The sequence below is a fragment of the Balaenoptera acutorostrata genome, chromosome 14 (genome assembly GCF_949987535.1).
Source record: "Balaenoptera acutorostrata chromosome 14, mBalAcu1.1, whole genome shotgun sequence".
Classification (NCBI taxonomy): Eukaryota; Metazoa; Chordata; class Mammalia; order Artiodactyla; family Balaenopteridae; genus Balaenoptera; species Balaenoptera acutorostrata.
This window is the reverse complement of record NC_080077.1, coordinates 52,245,817-52,267,998: the sequence shown is the minus strand read 5'-3', so window position 1 is coordinate 52,267,998 and position 22,182 is coordinate 52,245,817. Positions and strand designations below refer to the sequence as shown.

At 34.3% G+C, this 22,182-nt stretch overlaps 1 protein-coding gene across 4 annotated transcripts in view; it reads left to right on the top strand.

The window, feature by feature from the left end:
* Positions 1–22,182, top strand: part of AFG1L (AFG1 like ATPase) — a 232,073-nt gene that overhangs the window by 106,670 nt on the left and 103,221 nt on the right. For all 4 annotated transcript variants that reach the window (XR_009005237.1, XR_009005236.1, XR_009005235.1 and 1 more), the window contains exon 7: positions 3,233–3,291. Coding sequence is in view for 1 of the 4 variants with exons in the window: in XM_007198446.2 (XP_007198508.2) it covers positions 3,233–3,291 (59 nt within the window). In the remaining 3 variants the exon portion in view is untranslated. The remainder of the gene's footprint in view (positions 1–3,232; positions 3,292–22,182) is intronic.

The following is a 22,182-nucleotide window of genomic DNA, read 5'->3' as shown; positions in this document are numbered from 1 at the left end:
GCCCATGCGCCACAACTACTGAGCCTGCGCTCTAGAGCCTGAGAGCCACAACTACTGAAGCCCGCACTCCACAACTACTGAAGCCTGCGCGCCTAGAGCCTGTGCTCTGCACGCAACAAGAGAAGCCACTGCAATAAGAAGCCTGTGCACCGCAACAAAGAGTAGCCCCCACTTGCCGCAACTAGAGAAAGTCATCGCACAGCAACAAAGACCCGACAGAGCCAAAAATAAATGAATAAAAAATAAAATAAATTTATAAAAAAAAGAACGTCCCATAATTCCAGTACTCTGTCTTATATGGCCAAGTGCTCATTTAGCTCTGTTTAGAGATCATTGAAAAATAATAGGCAAGAACTTCTGTTGAATTTTAAAATAATATTTAGTAAATAATGACAAATGTTGATATAAATGTACTATAAAATCTTCATGTCTAAGAAAAATAATATTAAACAACTAATATTAAAAATTTTGGTAGCTAAATAACATTTCAAGAGATGGATCTATTGTATTGATAATTAGCATAATATTTGAATTGCAAAAAACTCTTCAATTTAATGAGTACAGTCCTTTTTCACTTAAGTGTCCTGTAAAAACCTAAAGGTTTTCAAGCCAAATGAATTCTGTTTAGAATTTTGTTCAGAAAATACTTCCCAGAACATAAAGTTTGAATTATATATCCTTGTAAAGGCTGATTTTTTAAAAAAAGTTAACCCTTTAAAAATTAAATCTCAAAGACTTAAAGGCATTGTTATTCTACTTTAATTTTGCTGAGTGGAAATCTTTTAATCAAGAATATTACAAGTGGGCCTTTACATTTCTCATTGTCATTAACCTACTGAACGGTTCATGCCTGTTAAACTACATGTCAGAGCCTGCCTTATATGTCCATAAAAAAAGATATTCCGTGAGTAAGACCAAAATGTTACCTTAACATAAACTTTTATTACTGTAATATTTTAGTTTTAATTCTGTAACATTTTGTTTTTTGATATTCACTAGTGTTGTGTATGTTTCTTTCTCTAATAAATTTTCAAAGAGCTTATTGAGGCATAATTGACATACAATAAATGGCACATACTTAAAGGATACAATTTTAAAAATACTGACATATGTATACATCTGTGAAATCACCACCCCAACAATATAATTAACATTTCCATCACACCCCAAATTTCCTCCTCCCCTTTTTCATCTCTCCCTGCCATCCCTGTCCCAATCCCTCCCTTTCCCAGGCAACTGATTTGCTTTAGATTATTATAGATTAGTTGGCTTTTCCTACAGTTATATATATGTGGAATCGCACAGTATGGTACTCTTTTTTTTGAGGGGTAGAAGGGTTTTGCCTCTTTTACCCCATATAATTATTCTGAGATTCATCTATTTTTTTGTGTGTATGAATAGTTTATCTTTTTTATTGCTGAGTAGTATTTCATTACACAGATATGCCACAGTTTATCCATTCACCTAATGATGGACATTTGGATTGCTTCTCGTTTTTGGCTGTTACAGATAAAGCTACAGTTTTAGCTATTATGATAAAGCTGCTGTAAACATCGAGTGTATTTTAAAAAGTATTTCATTTTTGATTTTTACCACTTACTGGCAATCATGGCTGTCAACTCTTATCGTATAGCAGTGTTTTTAATGCACCTTCCCCAGCAACTTTGTAATTAGGGAAGACTATGAAAATACCTAACTTTAAACTCATTTCCTGCATTTACCCATTTTACTCATTCGAGGTATTGATTATAGGAAAAAAAGATCTCATTTTGAAGAGATCCTGGCTAGCATTATCTTACCTTTTATAATATCTGGCTAGCATTATCTTACCTTTTATAATATCACTAAATAAAAAATTTAAATGTAACTGAATTTAAAGCCTGCATTATCTTACCTTTTATAATATCACTAAATAAAAATTTTAAATGTAACTGAATTTAAAGCCTGTAGTCCTTAATTAACCAAAGAGCTTAGGCAAATACTTTCTTCACTATAATGATGTTATGATGAATATTTTTCTAAAGAAAATAAATGTTTCCTAATGACCATATTTTATTTCCATAAGTAAATGTGGCAGTTGAAATCTTAGTTATCAAATTTTCTTTAAACAAGGAAATATAGAAAGGATCCCATAATGTAATACTTAAAAAGAAAAATTGAGACACAAACTAACTTGTGATTTTTATAATTTGGAAAACTTTTTACTGTTCTCATTTTTATACTTATTTATTTTTTAAATCTCATTACTTTATAGAGTTGACTTTTAAAAGGAATATTTAATTAATTTATCTATTTAGCCTGTGCCGCGCGGCTTGTGAGATCTTAGTTCCCCGACCAGGGATCAAACCTGGGCCTTTGGCAGTGAGAGCGTAGAGTCCTAAACTGCTGAACTGCCAGGGAATTCCTTAAAAGGAATGTTTTATGTGCAATTAAAATTCAACCTTCTGAAAAGAATATTCCAAGTCTCCATTATTAACAAAAAGTATGCAAAGCTTAAAATTTGTTTCTCCTTTCCATTTATTTATTCTTAACAATATGTGTGTTTATGTGTGTATATATGCGTATGAATATACATACACCATGGCACATATACATATATATAAAAAACACTATTATAAGGCAACAAAAACTACCTGTTTATGATATATAATTACATTAACTTTACAGTCTATTAAGAATGGAGTTTTAATTTTTAGGTAGTTTCTTTGAAAGTGGCCTTAATGGTATTTACTTTAATGGAAATATATCAACTTGATATAAATATATGCACAGTTCTGTCTGTTGATGTGTTTTCTTAAATGGCAAACTGTGTTACACAGTCTTCTGTACTGAGAACTTTTATTATAGATGAGAAAAGGAAAACATAATTTGTTTCCCAGTAGAATCTGTGTGTTCAAATATTAAATACTTTTAAATAGATCATTTTTTATGTTGAATTATTGATTTAGGATCATTCGTGATATCTTCCAAATTCTTTTCTTGCTTTTTATTATAGTTTAAAGCTAATTTGATTGAATGCCTTTTGATATTCTTTCTGTGATTGTTAATTTTTTCTGTTATTAAGAATATAATAAATTTTGTATAGTACCAGAATAGAGATTAGTTTTGGTTATTTTTCTTCTTTTTTGCTTCTTTATCTTTTTCATCAGTAGAAGGCTTTATTTGCCAGGCTAAAATATAAGCTAACATGTTTTAGGTGAAGTGAAAAGCTAATACTAATTTTTTCTTTCAGATCTCTATAAGAATGGACTCCAAAGAGCTAACTTTGTACCATTCATAGCTGTCCTGAAGGTAAGGAAAATCACTTACTTATGTTCACTGACTAATAACATATTGATTGATAATCAAGGGCTTTTATAGGGTTGCTATGGTCTTGCATTCAAGCAGAATTTATTTTGATATTTGATGGTAATAGTTAAAGACTCTAAAGGAGAAAAGAATCTTTTTTATATAGTATTCATCAATATGTACACAGGAAAAATTACAAAATATAGTCTAAATTATTGTCCAGCTGCAGCATTTGATAGTTTGCATTTTATAAATTTTAATTTGAGGTTTGCTTATAAATATTATAGTGGAATGTTTCAACTTATACATTGATTTCTGAAAAAATGTTTAATGTTCCTTGTTTCCTTCAGGTAATGGCCATTAACATGTTTTCCCAGCTATTAAAGTTGCTATTTTGGAGTAGCATTATTACAAAAATATTGTAATATATTTAAATGTGATTGCCATCAAGTTATCATGAAATTATGTCAAGTTGAGGTACATAAATAGTTTAAATATTTGTGTGTATCATCACTGCATAGAGTTTAAAATAGGCTTCATTACAATATGATGAAGAATAAAGTAGTCTTCTTTTTCACTGTTAATTTTAGTAATTTTTTACACGATTATTCAATAATTCTACATTCTACCAATATTTATTCGGAACCTACTATGTGCAAAGTGCTACATTAGGCATAATGGATAATATAATCATTAACTAGGTTGTGTTTCTTGCTTGCAAGTCATTTATAATCTGGTTGGGCATATACCATGTACACAGATACCTATAACGCAAAGCAAAATGTTTTTGGTAAAATAATTACCAAAAAGAAGCATATATGCCAAAATATAATTCCTGTAACTCTCAGGCACATTCTTCCCTGTCCATAACAACATATCTAAAGAAAGGATAGAATTGTTTTTTTTTTTTTAAAAAAAGACCTAAAACCTCAAAAATTCTTAACCAAGAAGGAGGAGTAAAAACATTTTATATTCAAATATTCTGAAGATGTAGTCAGACAATCTTTTTGAAATATACTTTTGTTGGAGCTATTGTTAGTGCTAAACTTTATTCCCTGTGCTATCCAAACATCTGTCTCCTTAACCAATTTTAGGTTCCCAGAAGATTTTAGTTTCTCTGAGATAGTTTCAGATGTAGGAAAAAGTACTTTTTGAAGATTTATGCTGTTAGTAATTTTTTCCCCTTTGTATTCATGTTTTACATTTGAGGAGAAGGTAGATTTGCAATGTTTTCTCCACGCCAGGAATCCAAAGTAATGTGGTATATGTAGATACCAAAATATAAACAGGGAAGCTAAGAAAAATAGATGCTAAAAATAGTTTCTTCATGTAGCATAAAATACACAAAATATAAAGAGATGGCTCACAAATGAAACAAACTAAAAGATTCTCAGGGAACTTTGTAGCTGTACTTTTTTTAACCCCAAACCTTATTTTTTGGTCAGTTATTTGTCATACTTTAACATATAATAGCATTACTAATAGACAACTAAATTGACCAGATTGAATTTAACTTCCTTTCCCTTTCCCACCCTTAATTTTTTTTTTTAAGAGTAAGAAAAACCAAAGAGATGAATAATCTGATTTGAGATCCAACAAGAACTGAGATAATACACAATTTGAAATGAAATATGAACTGAAATTTCCAGGAAACTAAATACCAGATTGGATGAGAAAATATCTAAAAGGTCTCATTTATTTAAAAGACTTTTCACATGTAACAAAACATCAGTCTGATGTAATGTACACTAGAGCTGGTTTCCCTGGAGCTTTTTTGGTGGGCATATGAAGTTTCCCTTGTAAGGCAAAGTTGTTTCATATTCATTTTACCTATTCACACATGCTAGCATTACTCTTTCATTTTGCCCAGCTGAGAGACATGTATAGTAGAAGTGGAAATACTAAATATCAAAACTTTGTTTTAAGATAGACTTAAAACAAATAGAGCCAATAAAATATTGCTACAATTTTTGTCAAAAAACAAAACAAACAAACAAAAAAAACAAATAGAGGATCTTAGTTTAATAAAAAGAGATTATAAACAAGATAGAAATTTATTTTGGGGAAAAGTACAGTGTAAAATCCTTTTTCTCCTTTACATTTTCCTCTGTAAACTGAGTGATAACAAGTTTGTAATTCACCACAAGAATTTGTGATTTGTTGCTTGGAGTATTGCAAAATGACCAAAAACTTATGTAAGCTATTAGTGAACAATATTTTCATAAGATAGTAAGAATGATGAGGAGGACTAATATGTTATTAAAAGCCATAGGTCTGGGACTTCCCTGGTGGTCCAGTGGTTAAGAGTCCGCCTTCCAATGCAGGGGACACAGGTTCAATCCCTGGTCGGGGAACTAAGATCCCACATGCCGTGGGGCAACTAAGCCCGCACGCTTTAGAGCCCAGGCGCCACAACTAGAGAGAAACCTGCGCACCACAATGAAGATCCCGCGTGCTGCAACTAAGACCCGATGCAGCCAAATAAATAAATAAATATTAAAAATAGTACAAGCCATAGGTCCATCAATAGATGAATAAACAAAATATAATATATTCATATAATGAAATATTGTTCTGCCATAAAAAGGAATGAAATTCTGATGTGATACATTATGGATAAACCTTGAAAACATGTTAGGTGAGATAAGCCAGACACAAAAGGACAAATATTATATGATTCCACTTATATGAGGTACCTAGGAAAGGCAAATTGATAGAGACAGAAAGTAAAATAGAGGTTACCAGGGGCTGGGAGGAAAGGGGAAAAGGGAGCTATTGTTTCGTGGGTGCAGAGTCTCTGTTTAGGATGATGAAAAGTTCTGGAAATGGATAATGGTGATGGTTGCATAACATTGTGAATATACCTAATGCCATTGAATTATACACTTAAAAATGGTTAAAATGATAAATTTTAAGTTATTTGTATTTTACCACAATTTATAAAAAAAGAAAAGAAGCCATAGGACTAGAAGGGATATAGGAAATGATCAGGTACATTTCCTCTAGAAACCGCTTGTAAAAAGCAAAGGAAAACAAAACAAAACAGAAAACTCTTACATATACTTTTTACTGCCTTTTAAATAGGGAGTTTCTTGTTTTTTTCTTGTACTTTCTTTGAGTTTATTTTGCTGTTCTTTTTTAAAATTTACTGAGATTAATTTTTATCTCATTTTAACCTTCTTTCTTAAATGCATTTAAGGCTATTTATTTCCCTCTGAATAGCTGCATCCATGAAGTTTTTTTTTTTTTAATACTTTATTTTATTTATTTTTTTAATTTATTTATTTATGACTGTGTTGGGTCTCTTAGTTTTCATGTGAGGGCTTTCTCTAGTTGCGGCAAGTGGGGGCCACTCTTCATCGCGGTGCGGGGGCCGCTCTTCATCGCAGTGCGCGGGCCTTTCACTATCGCGGCCCCTCCCGTTGCGGGGCACAGGCTCCAGACGCGCAGGCTCAGTAGTTGTGGCTCACGGGCCCAGTTGCTCCGTGGCATGTGGGATCTTCCTAGACCAGGGCTCGAACCCGTGTCCCCTGCATTGGCAGGCAGATTCTCAACCACTGCACCACCAGGGAAGCCCTCCATGAAGTTTTGATATTTAGTATTTCCACTCTCAAGTTCAAAGTGTTTTCTAATTTCCATTGTGATTTCTTCTTTAACCCATGAATTATCTAGAAGTCTATTTCTTAATTTCCAAACATATGAGAATTTTCTAGTTATCCTTTTGTTACTGTTTTCTTAATAAATGCTTAATTGCATTGTGGTCAGAGAATGTGCCCTTTGTGACTTCAGTTCTTTCAAATTTGTTGAAACTTGCTTTATGGCCCAATATGTGGATAATTTTTGTAAATATTCTCAGCATTCTTGAAAATAATGAGTACTCGCCAGTTATTGTGTGATACATATAATACCCATTAAATTATCAATAGGTTTGTTAATTATGCTGTTCAAATCTTTATTCTTATATATTTTTCACATCAGTTATTGAGAGGCTTATGGAAAACATCTCCCACTATGACTGTGAATTTATCCATTTCTCTTATAATTCTGTCATTGACCTTGGAGGCTCTGTTGTGAATTGCATACAGATTTAAAATGATTCAATATTGCTTCTGAATGGAACTTTTAAAAGTTATTTTTTTATCATGAAGTAGTAATTCTCCTTGTTTCAAGCATAGTCATTATTTCCTGATGAAGCATTTTATCATGTCTGCTTTCAAATCTTTTTTTTTTATAAATTTTATTTATTTATTTATTTATTTATTTATTTAGGCTGCATTGGGTCTTTGTTGCTGCGCACAGGCTTCCTCTCGTTGCGGTGAGCAGGAGCTACTCTTTTGTTGCGGTGCGCGGGCTTCTCATTGCAGTGGCTTCACTTGTTGCGGAGCATGGGCTCTAGGCACACGGGCTTCAGCAGCTGTGGCACGTGTGCTCAGTAGTTGTGGCTCGCGGGCTCTAGAGCTCAGACTCAGTAGTTGTGACGCACGGGCTTAGTTGCTCCGTGGCACATGGGATCTTCCTGGACCAGGGCTTGAACCCGTGTCCCCTGCATTGGCAGGCGGATTCTTAACCACTGCACCACCAGGGAAACCCTGCTTTCAAATCTTTATCAGATAATTGTAACATCTCTGTCATCTTGATGTTGGCGTTTGTCTTTTTATATTCTGTTTGAGGTCTTTGTGGTTTTTGGTATGAGTGATTTTCAACTAAAACTTGGACGGTTTCATAATTTGTCATGAGACTTTGAATCTTATATTTTTTAATTGATATTTTATTGTGGTAAAATATGCATAACATAAGATTTACCACTTTAACCATTTTAAATGTACAGTTCAGTGGCATTAAGTACACTCACATTGTTGAGCAACCATCACCACCATGCATCTCCGGAACTTTTTCATCTTCCCAAACTGAAACCCTGTACTCTTTAAATAATCACTCCCTATTCTTCCCCTCCCCCAGATCCTGGTAACCACCTTTCTACTTTCTGTCCCTGTGAATTTGTCATTTCTAGGTACCTTATATAAGTAGAATCATATAATATTTGTCCTTTTTTGTCTGGCCTATTTCATTTAGCATAATGACTTCAAGATTCATCCATGCTGTAGCAAGAGTTAGAATTCCATTACCTTTCAAGGCTAATATCCCATTATATGTTTATACCAATTTTGTTTATCCATTCATCTGTTGGCCACATGCCCTAGAGCACTTGGGCTTCGGTAGTTGTGGTGCGTGGGCTGAGTAGTTGTGGTGCATGGGCTCTAGGGTGCACGAGCTTCAGTAGTTGTGGCGTGCAGGTTCAGTAGTTGCAGCTCACGGGCTCTAGAGCACAGGCTCACTAATTGTGGTGCATGTGCTTAGTTGCTCCGCGGCATGTGGGATCTTCCTGGACCAGGGCTCGAACCCATGTCCCCTGCATTGGCAGGCGGATTCTTAACCACTGCGCCAGCAGGTAAGTCCCTTTCATTGTGTTTTGCTTTGCATTTCTTAAATGATTAGTGATGTCGAGCATCTCTTCCTGTGCTTCTTGGCCATTTGTATATCTTCTTTGTGGATCTTATTTAAACTTTCTGTTTTAACTGGCTATTTGGACACTCTTCTGGAAGGAGGAGAGGCACTGCCTTGTTACTGCCAGACATAGGTAGAAGTCTGGGTTCCCTATTCAGCCTATTGACACCTGAGGCAAGGGTACTCCATGTTACTGCTGGTGGAGGGGTTTAATTTCCACTGACATTGTGGGGATGGGGAGGATGCTCATTATGGACTGGCAGGGATGAAAGTTCCAGCTCCCTACTTGGCCTTCCATCTCTTTTTTTTTTTTGCCTCACCGCGTGGCATATGTGGGACCTAAGTTCCCCAACAAGGGATCGAACCTGCATCCCCTGCACTGGAAGTGCAAAGTCTTAACCACTGGACTGCCAGGGAAGTCCCTGGCCTTCCTTCTTTGACATTAGCCTGGCAGGAGTGTTTGTGGGCCTCATTACATCCTTGTGAGAGTTTAATTCAAGGCTCCCTTCAGCCTTTGCTAGAATGGGTGGAGGTGGCACCACAGTTTTCTGTGGTGTTTGCTGCAGTAGAACTGTTATTGTCTAAAAGTTTTCTTTCTCGTTACGCTGCCATTTTCCTGGTCCTTTGGCTAAAGAGAGTAGGCTTTTGTTGGAGCCTCATTTGTCTGTGTCCGTTGGCATTTCTGGGTCGCCGGCTTCTTCACTTCTAAGTCTGAGATACATGAGTCAAAAGAAGACTAGAGAACTCACCATTCTATTGTTATTCAGGTCTTGAGGTCCTTCGCTGTTTTTCTTTCTTTCTCCTATTCAGTGTTTTCTTATGTTTGTTTTATATATAATTTCCAGGATTTTAAATTGTACATAACAGGAGGAACAGGGGAATGTACAGCTACTCTGTCTTCCCAAAAGCAGAAGTCAGTTTATTAAAAGTTCTTGTCTGCTAATTCTATCATCTCTTGTCATTTCTGATTTTGTTTCTATGGTCTGATTTTTTTTTTCCTTGTTGTGGGTCATATTTTCCTGCTTCTTTGCAAGTTTAGTAATTTGTGATGGGATGATGGACATTGTGATTATTGCACTGAGTCTCTGTTATTTCCTTTAAGACTGTTGACTTTTATTGGCAAGTGGTTTTTTCTTGCAGGTCATCCTGATCCTTCTGAGGCTTGTTTTTAAAATTTGTTATCGTGTCTAGTGTAACCTTTACTCTAGGACTGTTTTAGCCCTTCTTCTGGATGTCACCCTTATAGGTTCTCTACTGAATCCCCCCTCTTAGTGTTCACTGAAGTCTCTCTACTCTGGCTGTTCAGAATGCTTACATCTCCCAGCTTTGTGTGGATTGTTCTCTCCCCAGTCTTGTCAAGTTTCATCATATACATGTGCAATTTTACATTCAACTAAAGATTACAGACCTTTTCTATGTAGATTATCTGCAGCTCTTTCTCTGTATAACTTCCTCCTTACTGAACTGTACCATACAAATTGCAACTGCCTCAGCTTTCCAAAACCCTGATATTGTCTCCTCAACTCATTTAGACTGCTGTGCTGAAGTCTAGAAATGACCTGTAGATGGAAAGCCAGGGGAAATATAATACTTGCTTGCCTTATTTACTTCCCACATCTCAGGGATTGCTGTCCTTTGCTACCCATTGTGTATGTCTGACATCAGATGTTTCACATGTTTTATCCAGTGTTTTAGTGATTTATGGCAGGAGGGCAAAATTGAGTTTCAGCTACTCTGCCTTGGTCAAAAGCATTTGTCTCTTTCTTAGTTTTTAGTTGTAAAGAAGAATAATGCAGGATTTTTTTTTTTTTTTTGTAATTTGGGAGCTCAGAGCCATATTTTTCCATAGATACAAAAATATAAATAGGATAACTATAAAAAAAAAAGCAATGATGGGCACGTCTTTCTCTCCCATGTTTAGAGGATTTGTTAAGTAAAAGATGGTATAGTCACATGAGGGGATATACTACAGTTATTTAGAATGACACTTTCAAAACGCGTGATAATGTAGAATAATGCTCACGGATAATATGAGTGAAAAAAATACGATGTAGGAGTATATTACTCTCTCAGCTATGGAAGTAATATACATACATGGAAAATACTGGAAATAAATATCCCAAAATGTAAAGAGGACTTATTTCTGAATAATAAGATTATAGATGATTTAAATTATCTCTTTTAGACCTTTCAAAGATTTCTGGAATGATACTGTATTATTTTTATAATAAAAAACATTTTTAAGTAGGTAAATTTTTCCCCACCCTTCCTAGAAAATCAGCAGACCTGGATAAGACTACCCATATTCAAAACTGAGAAATCAGCAAAAAGCAAAATGGACTGAACATGGGTCCCATGTATAGAGACTGTTAAAAAGATGAAATGACAGGCATAAGAAGGAAGCATCAGGAGCAGATGGGAGAGGTAGGCATGAACCAACAAGTAAAAGCACTTGAAGAATATGCTTTAGAAGAAGAATTATCTCAGGAAATGGGAGATTTTTTTCAGATAACACTTTGTTATATTTTCAAAGAAATTAGGGACTTTCCTGGTGGTCCAGTGGTAAAGAATCCACCTTACAGTACAGGGGACGCAGGTTCCATCCCTGGTCGGGGAACTAAGATCCCACATGCCACAGGGCAACTAAGCCTGCGCACCACAACTACTGAGCTCGTGTGCCTCAACTAGAGAGCCTGCGTGCTGCAAATACAGAGCCCACACACTCTGGAACCCGCACACCACAAGTACAGAGTCTACACGCCTTGGAGCCTGCACGCCACAACTAGAGAAGAGAAAACCTGCATGCCACAACTAGAGAGAAGCCCATGCACCACAACAAAGAGCCTGTACGCTGCAACGAAAGATCCGATGCAACCAAAAAATAAAATAAATAAATAAATAATAAATCTTTTTTTTTTTTTTTTAAAGGAGAGCGAAAATACAATAGGACTAGTTAAAAGAAAAAGAAATTAAAGTTATGGTACTGATGAAATAAGAGATCAGAGATGAAAAAATGTAAAATTAGATGAAAAATGAGCTGGCAGAGCTAAAAAAAAACAGACTGAAGGTGGACCCATTAAAAAAGTGAAAAGCGTTTTAGCAAAAGTAAGTTAAAGAATCAACACTACTGAAAATAAAATCAGCAATACAGAGATCAGAGTTAAGAAAAGAATCACACTAAATGAAGTCAGAGATAAAAACTATTACAGAGAAGATGCTAGTATGGAAAATAGACAACAGAGATCAAATATTCACATAATTAGTATTTCTAAAAAAGAGAACATAAAATGAAAGAATAATATATTTTTCTGGTGCAAAACTGAACTTCAAGGATAAAGAGAGAATCTACAATTACATAGAAGAAGAACCAATGGGAAAAAAATCAAGCTGGACTGAGACTTTTCCACCACAACTTGATACTGGAATAGAATAGAATAGTTTTTACTATATTAAAAAAGAAAAGATGTGTCCTCTTGTCAGCTAGGCTGTTATGAAAATCCAAGCCCACAGATGTATATTTTTGGGTATATGGTAACTCAAGAATTACAGCTCTCATGAAGCTTCCTGAAGAACCTACTTTAAGATTTTGTACTACCAGTCAAAGCTAATAACTTATTTTTATTTATTTATTTATTTTTGTTCTCCTCTTTTTTTTTTTTAACATCTTTATTGGAGTATAATTGCTTTACAATGGTGTGTTAGTAATAACTTATTAATGGAGATATTATGGTAAGAAAACGGTGGTGGTAGGACATTGAATTTGATTAAATAGTGTCTTACTTTGGTCTGTAAATCAGACAATAAAATTTTTTTCATATCATGTGTGAACTTCTGTAGTTGAGTTTACTACAGAATGCAAACAGTGTAAAAAAGGGGCCTCAACCCACACTAGCAGTTTGAGTAGAGAAGATGGCACATGCAAGGAGTATTTCCTAAGAGCAGATTAGGTTTAAATTAAGAACTAAATAACAAGTTAAAGTTACCAGGCAAAGTGAGAAAGGGCATTCATCATGGAAGAAAAAGCACATGGGAAAGACAGAAGCATGAGAATTATAGATTAAAAATGTTGTGATTAGTACTTAGCTCATTGAGTTTTCATAAAATAACTATTACTATTCTTCTGTTTACTTGAGGCTTGGGAATTTATTTAAAACTCAGATTTTCCCCCACCCAACATAAAAGCAGAATATGTTTTGTATTGTATGTAAGTGGAAAAAAAGAAACATTGTGGTAGTTAATATTCCCTTATTTATATAAAAAAGATGGTTAGTATTATGATTATTGTGCTTGCTTCAATCTTGAAACTTCGTTATGACTTGATGTCCTGATTTTGCTGATTTATTCTTGAAGAATTTTTGTTGTGATTTTAGTAAAACTTATGTAATTCTTCTGAAGTATGCAAACAGATATAGTTTTGGAAGCATTTGTTGGTATCTACATAGCACCAATTTATAAAATTAAATACATCTGTCTCAGTCTCTGCACTGCAGTATTTTAAAGCAGACTGTGATAATCTATACCAGGGGTTAATAAACTACAGCCAGTGGCCAAATCTGGCCTGCCACCTGTTTTTGTAAATAAAGTTTTATTGAAAAACTTAATGTTCATTTGTTTATGTATTTTCTATGTCTGTTTTCACACTACTATAGTTGCAGAGTTGCGTAGTTATGGCAGAGAACTATGGTCTTTAAAGCCTGAAGTATTTACTGTCTGGCTCTTTAAAGAAAAGGTTTTCTTACCCCTGATCTATGCAACATACAAAGGACAGAGTGACAAACAACTGTTAAAAATAAAATGTAAATAACACTTGTTTTCCATAAACTATGAGTTGTTTTATTTGATGGAAATTATGTGTCAGCATAGATTCATTAGTAGGTCTTGGAGAAGGCAGCATTTCAAGAGCTTGCTGGATAAATGGTTGATTGAAAGGAGGATGCTTGGTGAACTAAAGGCAAGAGGGTGGTCTAGTATCAGTTTCAAATAATTTGGTAACTTGAGAAATATCAGCTTTGCTAGGACCAGCTTTCTTAGAATGTCTTCAATTGTATACATTTTAAAAGAATAATATCTTAAATGTACATGCATTGAATAATACTTGAACATAATCTCACTGCATTGTAAACATTATTTAAAACTATTGTGGTTAAAAGAAAAAGGGGACCAACTGATATTTTGATCAGAATAGTTTCTTAGGTTAATTTCAACTGGACTGCTATTATTAGCCTTCTTGATAAATGGATTGTCTGGCAAGCATTGCTCTTCCCATGTGGTCAAATCTTGCACTCCATATTTTGGAGGGTGTTTTATATTTAGGTAAAAAAATCTCTCTCTTCACTCCATCACTTACACCTACATCAACCATTTTGTTTGATTCATTCCGTAATGAGCCCTGAAAGAGATAAATGCTATACATAATTTTTAGAGTTAAAAAAAAATTCTCCATGTGAATTTCATTAACTTTCTTTTTATGATTTTCTTATTTGGTTTAACAGTATGGACAAATCTAAAATAATCCCCTCGTGGGAAATGTTCCTGTGCAATTTTGTATGTAGTATTTTTGCCACAAAACAATAGACTCTATTATCAATAATACAGCACTTTAACTCTCGTTGACACTAACATTTTAGCAAACTAATCCTTAAATTTTTAATTTCTATTTAAAATTAAGTGAGTTAGGTGATTAATAGATTACTGAAATGATAACTGTAAGCTGGTCAAAAATAACCAGCAAGGAATTCTACAGTGTAATTTTCTCTTTGATGAGTGTCAGATGATGAAATTGGAGAAAAATAAGATACTAGCATTAACATTTATAAATACGAATTTTCCTTTTCCTGATAAAAGAGTTGCCCACTTGGAAAGCATCATAATCTGATTTGGTTTAACATTTGTTGAGTGTAAATATGCAACACATAAAAATACTTTGTAATCTAAGGTAGTAATAGTTTTGTTATTATTACTATTTTTGTAATATTAGTTTAATGTCAAGCAATGACTTCATTTCTTCTACTTGGTTGTTATTGTTTCTTAGCTGTTATGCATCCTTTATCTAAAGCTTGAAAAAAATAAATTAAGCTATGTATTAGCCTTTATGTTTTTGTTTCCTGAGGATTTTTTTCTGAGGGATCTTATACCTATAGTGAACTTTTTTTTTTTCTATACTGAACTCTTTGAGACTATTACCATAGTGTGCTCTCTAGTTATAAACTTTAGCAAAATTGTGTATAACCCTTATATAAAATTCTTCAGTGTTCACCCTTTGTCCAGCCACCTGCATAAGGATTTATAGACTTGCTAAGTGTATTTTTGCTGTTTTTTCTGGCCACAATTTTCATTTCATTGGTGAAATTGATTTGTCAGTTTGTTCATTATAACTTTCAATACTAGAGCTTTCACAGGGCTAAATAATCAGAATCAGCCTTTGAGGTCAGTGTCAGCCCCACTGACCTCCACTGTGTTGTCACCTGAGTCAGCCTAGCAGGGATTAATCCTTTGTTAGTGTGATAATGTCTTTACTTATGAGTTGGCTTTTTAATACTTAAGATTGAAAGAAACAAAAGACAGAACAAAAGTAGTAAATTGAAATCCTGAATTGAAAAGAGTTTTGGCTTTCCCCCCAAAACCACTAAAGTGTTCATTTGAATTTTAGTATTTAATATTTTAAGATACAAAAATTACTGTTTGACTTGTAAAACATTCCTATAATTAGCAAGTTTTAGGCAGATAAATTAAGTAAATTACCTAAGATGTTTTCATAAACCTATTTTATATATGTTTGAGAAAATATATTTTAAAAAATTGGCTATAGTACAGGCATTAAACTTTATTTGTAATAGTGTTTTTGTGCTGTGTCCATGAAATTAATAAGTATCTAGAATAAAAATCGTTGTGATATGGATTTAAAATGTAATTTTGTCCATCTTCATACCAGAATGTACACCTTCTATTAGTCAGAGCCTACCTATGAAAAAGTAATTTTGGGTGTATGCCTTTTAAAATACTATTTTCCATCAATGCTTATATAAAATGAGAATAACTATTTCCCATGAAATATATAAATATATATTTGTATTTGTATAATTATATATAAAATATATAACTACATATTTATATCAAACTAGAATACAGCAAGCTATTGCTTATATGTAAAACACGTACTGTTTAAGTCTTGAATTCTCTTCTCTTAGAATAATAAATAGTTATTTTTGGTTAAATTACAAGAAATTAATTCTTTGATGATGAAAATAGTTTAAGGGAAGTGTGTCTTAAATATGAATTAGCTGTTTCTTTGACTCATGAGACAAATTAGTTTAATTACATGTGGCAATTTTCTTGACTAGTGATGTAATGTGAAATAAAATTCTCCCTTTCCCCTCCCTGAAAACTCAAGCCAATTAATAGAACTTTTAAGCTCTTTGTCATAGGCCACCATGGAGGTCTGCAGAGAAGAACTTTAATCCAATCAACATTTCATTTAGATCATGAAAAGAAAGCATGAGGAGAAGCTCCTGTAAGAGAGGGTGTTACTATGATTCCAACCATGAAGAGATGTGAGGAATTTGTCAAATTAACCAAGAGGTCCTCATATTTAACGCATAAATGTGTCAAAACTAACAGAATAATTATTTAATTGCTTGAACTCTATATTGAGAAAACTCTAAAAAAGCCACAACTGTTTTCTTCAAAGCCTTCACTGTTAGGCTGGATGGACAGGGCAAAGGGAGGTTGTGAGAAATCCAGATAGCAAATAACACTGGTCGGAGCTGGTCAGAAAAGGGAATAGATAATTAGACGTAATTAGCGTGTATGAATTGTTGTCTCTCTGCCCTTAGCTTGAATAAATTTTGAAGAAAAAACCCTAGTGGTGAAAATCCTTTGATGTAGGAAGAGTCATTGTGGTTTGGCAGCATAAAGGCAGTGTTTTATACTTCTTACATAATGGTGGTGATACAGAAAGAGTGAATGGATCCGCTTCCCCCCCCCCTTTTGCTTTATAGCAAGGACTTTTGGATTCTCTTGAAACAAAATGCATCACAAGTTTTCAGTTGTTAGTAACGAGGTAGCAGACCTCATCAGTGCTCAGAGGAAGCCATCTTTAGCTTTTGTTTAAATCTTAATCACAGTTTTTTTTCTTTCTGGGAAATCTGTTTTCTTAAATCAGCACTTCTTTTCCCTTCTTTGCTTGCACCTCCAGTAAGAGAAAGGAATAATGATCAAGAAAACTAAATAGAGGAGTTAAAAATTATCACATAAAAGACTTAATACTTTTCTGTTTTTAATTTCATATGAAAAAGATGCTTACTATATTCCTTTTTGCCTCAGATTGGTAACATTCTAGTGAGGTTGTTTTATAATAAAATGTATAAGAAAACATATAGAGGATGATTTTAGATTGATTTTCAAAAGAACCTATTTTTCAAATTGAAATTACACAAAGTAAAGTGGTAACTATGTTTCTATTTCACTGTAGTTAGTTCTTAAGTGGATATCAGTTTGGTTTCAAAATGTTACTACTTACTTGAGGGACTTAGTGGAAATACAGGTTGGGAACCTGGCTCTGTGTGGATATTCTGTGTCTACTACTGGGAACACAAGAAATATTCTTGAGAAAGAATTGCGTTTATTTTCAAATTTTCTGAGACCTGAAACGATAAATCATCTAAAATGTAGTAACAATTTATTCTAGTAGTTGAATTATGTTCACTTTGACTATCTAAAATATTTTTTTAAATTAGCCCTCAGCAAAAAGAGAAATTAGCTATTTCAAAACTCTAATGTAAATCATGTATTTGGTGGGGGTGGCTAAAACAGTTTACACATTATCTTTAATATCAGAATAGTTTATCTCTAAGTAAGTTCATATTTCTGATAAATTTTTACCCTCTTCCATCAGCTATTTTGGAATTACATTTTTTAAAAATCTACCCTTCAGTTACTTAAATGTTCAGATTTCCTTCTAATTAATATTCTTTTAACATATTTTATTTATAAGATTTTCTGCAGTAGTCATCAGTGATCCATTTCTTTTTTTTAAAAAATATTTATTTATTTATTTTTGGCTGTGTTGGGTCTTTGTTGCTGCGCGCGGGCTTTCTCTAGTTGTGGCGAGCAGGGGCTACTCTTTGTTGTGGTGCGTGGGCTTCTCATTGTGGTGGCTTCTCTTGTTGCGGAGCATGGGCTCTAGGTGCTCGGGCTTCAGTAGTTGCAGCGCACGGGCTTAGTTGCTCCGCGGCTTGTGGGATCTTTCCGGACCAGGGCTCGAACCCATGTCCTGTGCATTGGGAGGCGGATTCTTAACCACTGCGCCACCAGGGAAGCCCCTATGTGATCCATTTCTTAGTGTGTAATCTGTGAATCTATTTTTATAAGTACTGCTTTGCTTTAGTGTATTTTTGTTCTGACATTTTGATTCTGGATAGACTTCTTTCAAGCCACAATGCTCTGAGATGCTTTTGGCTACTTAACCCATTTTGCATATTGTGCCATTTGTAGAATAAAGTAGGCTTTTATACTTGAAGTTGATTTGAACTCTGAAAGGCAACACCTGAACATCTCACAAAACTGGATAATTATGGCTGATTGTGTTTTTCAGGTATAGGTCACAGGAAATTCATTTGGGGTAAAGTATGTACAAAGCTAAGAAATATGCAGATTCTCTGTTGTAGGATTGTGTAAAAATTATTTACAGTTAATACTTGCATAAAGGTTAGAAAGGTTGATGAAGTGATATTTAGTTTTGCTTTACTATTCACTGCATGTCAGAATGTAATTATGACTGATTCATGAAACTGTCTTAGAAACGAACCATCTTTATTAAAATGCTGATCAAGATAAGAGCTGACAGTAATAAAGAATAGAACATTTTAGTCTTGTTGCTTTTGAATGATTGCTAATTACCCCAGAGGTCATGTATAGTGCTTGGTAGGATTCATTGACATTATTTCTTTTAAGTCTGCTGTTTCAACAACATCTGAGCATGAAGACACAGACTGTGTGCACACTGAACAATAGTTTGGCCAAGTTTTTGAGGCTTCAAGATATCCAAGAAATCTTTTCCTGCTATAGTAAATTTAGCTTTTCTCTCTCAAAATAGTATATTAGGGGTGCTTGGTCCAAAACACTTTATATATTTATTTACTACTGACTGTATCTATACTTCCCATTTTTAAGTTGGTGTTAAATAGTATATGTAGGTTATTGAGACAATGACCACTCTGAATAGTCACACAAATATATAAAATTAATAAGAACAAAGTGTAGATTGGCACTTAAATTAGACTTAATAAAAAGACTTCTTAATGTATAATCAGAATGTACTCTTACTATCTGTAGTCAGTATTCAACTTGTTTTTGTTGTTATTAAATGTGAACTTTGTTTGTCTCTGAAGACATGTGGAAGCCCTTTTAGTGTATTCCTCAACCAATAATGAATGAATAATAATTGCTAGGATTCATAGATTATAAAAATATAGTTCATTAACTGAATAAACTCTGGCATAATGTCTAAAATAACTTAAATCTTTAAAATTCTTAACAACTGAAAACAGAAGAAACCACCCAGTCATGTCACATATTTATGTGGTTTCCATGATACAGCAGAAAAAACAATGGGTTAAGAAGGCAGTCTGTTGTGTAACTGGCTCTGTCACTGACTTTGGGCAAGTCTCTTGAATCTGCTTGATTTTACTTTTTTTTCCTCTGTAAATGATGGGATTGGACTACAAGACTGCCAAGGCCCTTATCATGCTACGAATTTTCAAAAAGATTGTTTCAGAAGTTTACTTGTAAGTTATTTCTTTTGAACTATGATAGATTTCTTCCCCAAACATTGTCCTAAATGTGGTGTTTAAGTCCTGGGCTAGCTAGTCTACAAAAGCCTAATTGCCCAAGTAGCTCAAATATTATACCTTTCTAAGACAAAATAGAAGAAAACAATATTCAGATTTTAACATGCATTTATTAAGTGCTTAGTCACTGGGGTTACAGTGATGAATATTGTCCTGAGGTGAATTCTGCCATCAAGGAAATCAGGATGTTCTAGTCAAGGAATTAGACACACCAACAAATAATTATAATACAGTATAGGAGAAATACTCTGCTACGGTACAGAATGAGTGAGGAGTGATTAACTGTGTGTTGGGAGATTATAATGCTAACAGTTATATAAAACAGCAATATATTAAAGTAAAATCACAAATTTTAAATAAGTTTTCTACCTTCTGTAATTCTGATAATTATAGAGGATGAGAGGATGAAATGGAAATTTTTGTGTATTTTGAATGGACTCCTGTATGTGTCTACAAATTTTAGAGGTTGATGAAACTGGACCTTTGTTTTGCCTTTAAAATTTAAAAATATTTATTTATTTATTTATTTATTTATTTATTTATTTAGGCTGCGCTAGGCCTTAGTTGCGGCATGTGTGATCTTCGTTGTGGCATGTGGCCTTCTTAGTTGGGGTATGCAGACTCTTAGTTGTGGCATGCATGTGGGATCTAGTTCCCTGACCAGGGATTGAATCCGGGCCCCCTGCATTGGGAGCGCGGAGTCTTACCCGTTGGACCACAAGGAAGTCCCTAAAAAAGTTTTTTTTTAGTTTGTTTTGCCTTTTTTTTCTTCTGTGTGTGTGTGTGTTTTGCCTTTTAATTTCTTTATTTAGATGTATCACTGCCATCATTCTTAGTTTAATGGTCATGCTTACGATTTTGTTTTGCTCTAATTGGAATTAAGTAGAGGCTTTCTTGAGAAAACTGGGCAAGGCTTAGAAGAGAGAAGGTGAAGGCAGAGGAAGAAAGCTAAAAATAGTTTCAGTGTATGTGGGAAGTTACCTGACATGGAACTAAATAAGATATGAATAGTGAGAGCTGAGAAATACAGAACACGAAATGTGTAGAAACTCTTTTTGAGGGGGCAAATGGTAGTAGGAAAGGGGTTGTACTCTAAGTTACAACTGGAGGTTAAGAGAGCCTATTTGATTTTGGAATATCCTCATTGTGGGTGGAAAAGGCAGACTGCAAGCACAGGGCTATACACATGTTAGACATTTTGTAATTTGGGGGTGGCTGTAAATAGGATGATAATTCAAACTGTTTAACAACTGGTACAGCATTGACAGACCAATCAGAATGGGTGCTGGGCTGTGAACATCAGTCATGCCATACTGGTATAGGCTAGTGAGAACAGCCTTGCCTGTAAATAAAAGTAAGTGTGTGTGTGTGTGTGTTTGTGTGTACACATATACTCACAGGGTGTCAGAGTTTGAAGGAGCCTTAGAAACATTTATCCTACCACCTCGTCGTGCAGTGGAGGTAACTGACACATGCCTAAGATCATCTTACCTAAGATTGCCCAGCTACTGGCAGAGCCAGGTCTGGAACCCAGATTTCCTGCTTTTTACTGAGAGTTCTTTCTTTCAAACCATGTTGCACCGTGTGTGTGTGTATTAACATTATATATTCACTGTATTTGTATGTTATAATCTTATTGTCTTTGGGTAGAATTAATTCTCAATTGCTTTTATCAATAAGAATATTGATAAAATATTTATCAATCTTTACGTTTCTTTTATAAAAGTATAATTTACCTTATTAATCTACCTTTAGTCGTGTGCAGTGATAAGTTAAATATAGTGATATCCAAATCTTGTTTTAGCTAGTAGCTTAAAATTTACTCTTCACATCTTTTATCAGAGATAAGAATAAGCTGAAAGATTGAATTTGTCTTCTTTCTCTTTCTCTTTTCATCTTCAGATAAAAGTGCTAATGACTAGTGAAATGACAAAAAGTTGAGCAAATACAATGAAGAAAGAGCAGAACCAGAGTTTAGAGTATTTATAATGCTACCCTGGATACTAGAAGTCTTAATAATGAACTCTCTGAAAGTAGACAGAAACATATTATTGAGACTTAGTTTTTCTTATTATTCTAAAAGTTGTGATTATAGTGTAAATGAGGCATATGCATCATGGACTTTGTGTATTTATAGTATGGTTACATATTTTGAGATCGAAAAGTTATTATTTACCTCTGATTATTTGTACAGAAGAAGGAAAAATCTTGTGGGTAAATTGACTAGATTTGAAAAAACAGAGTTTGCAAAGCTGCATGTATAGTGGGAAGTTCCTATTCGCCTGGAAATGTATTACACAGTTCCTTTTTGTGGGAGAAAATGAAACTTATAGGAGCTGCAGTTATGCATTTGGTAGCATGCTTATAAAAGAGATTCTCGGGACTTCCCTGGTGGCGCAGTGGTTAAGAATCCACCTACCAATGCAGGAGACATGGGTTCGAGCCCTGGTCTGGGAAGATACCACATGCCGCGGAGCTACTAAGCCCGTGAGCCACAGCTGCTGAGCCTGTGTGCTGCAACTACTGAAGCCCGTGCACCTAG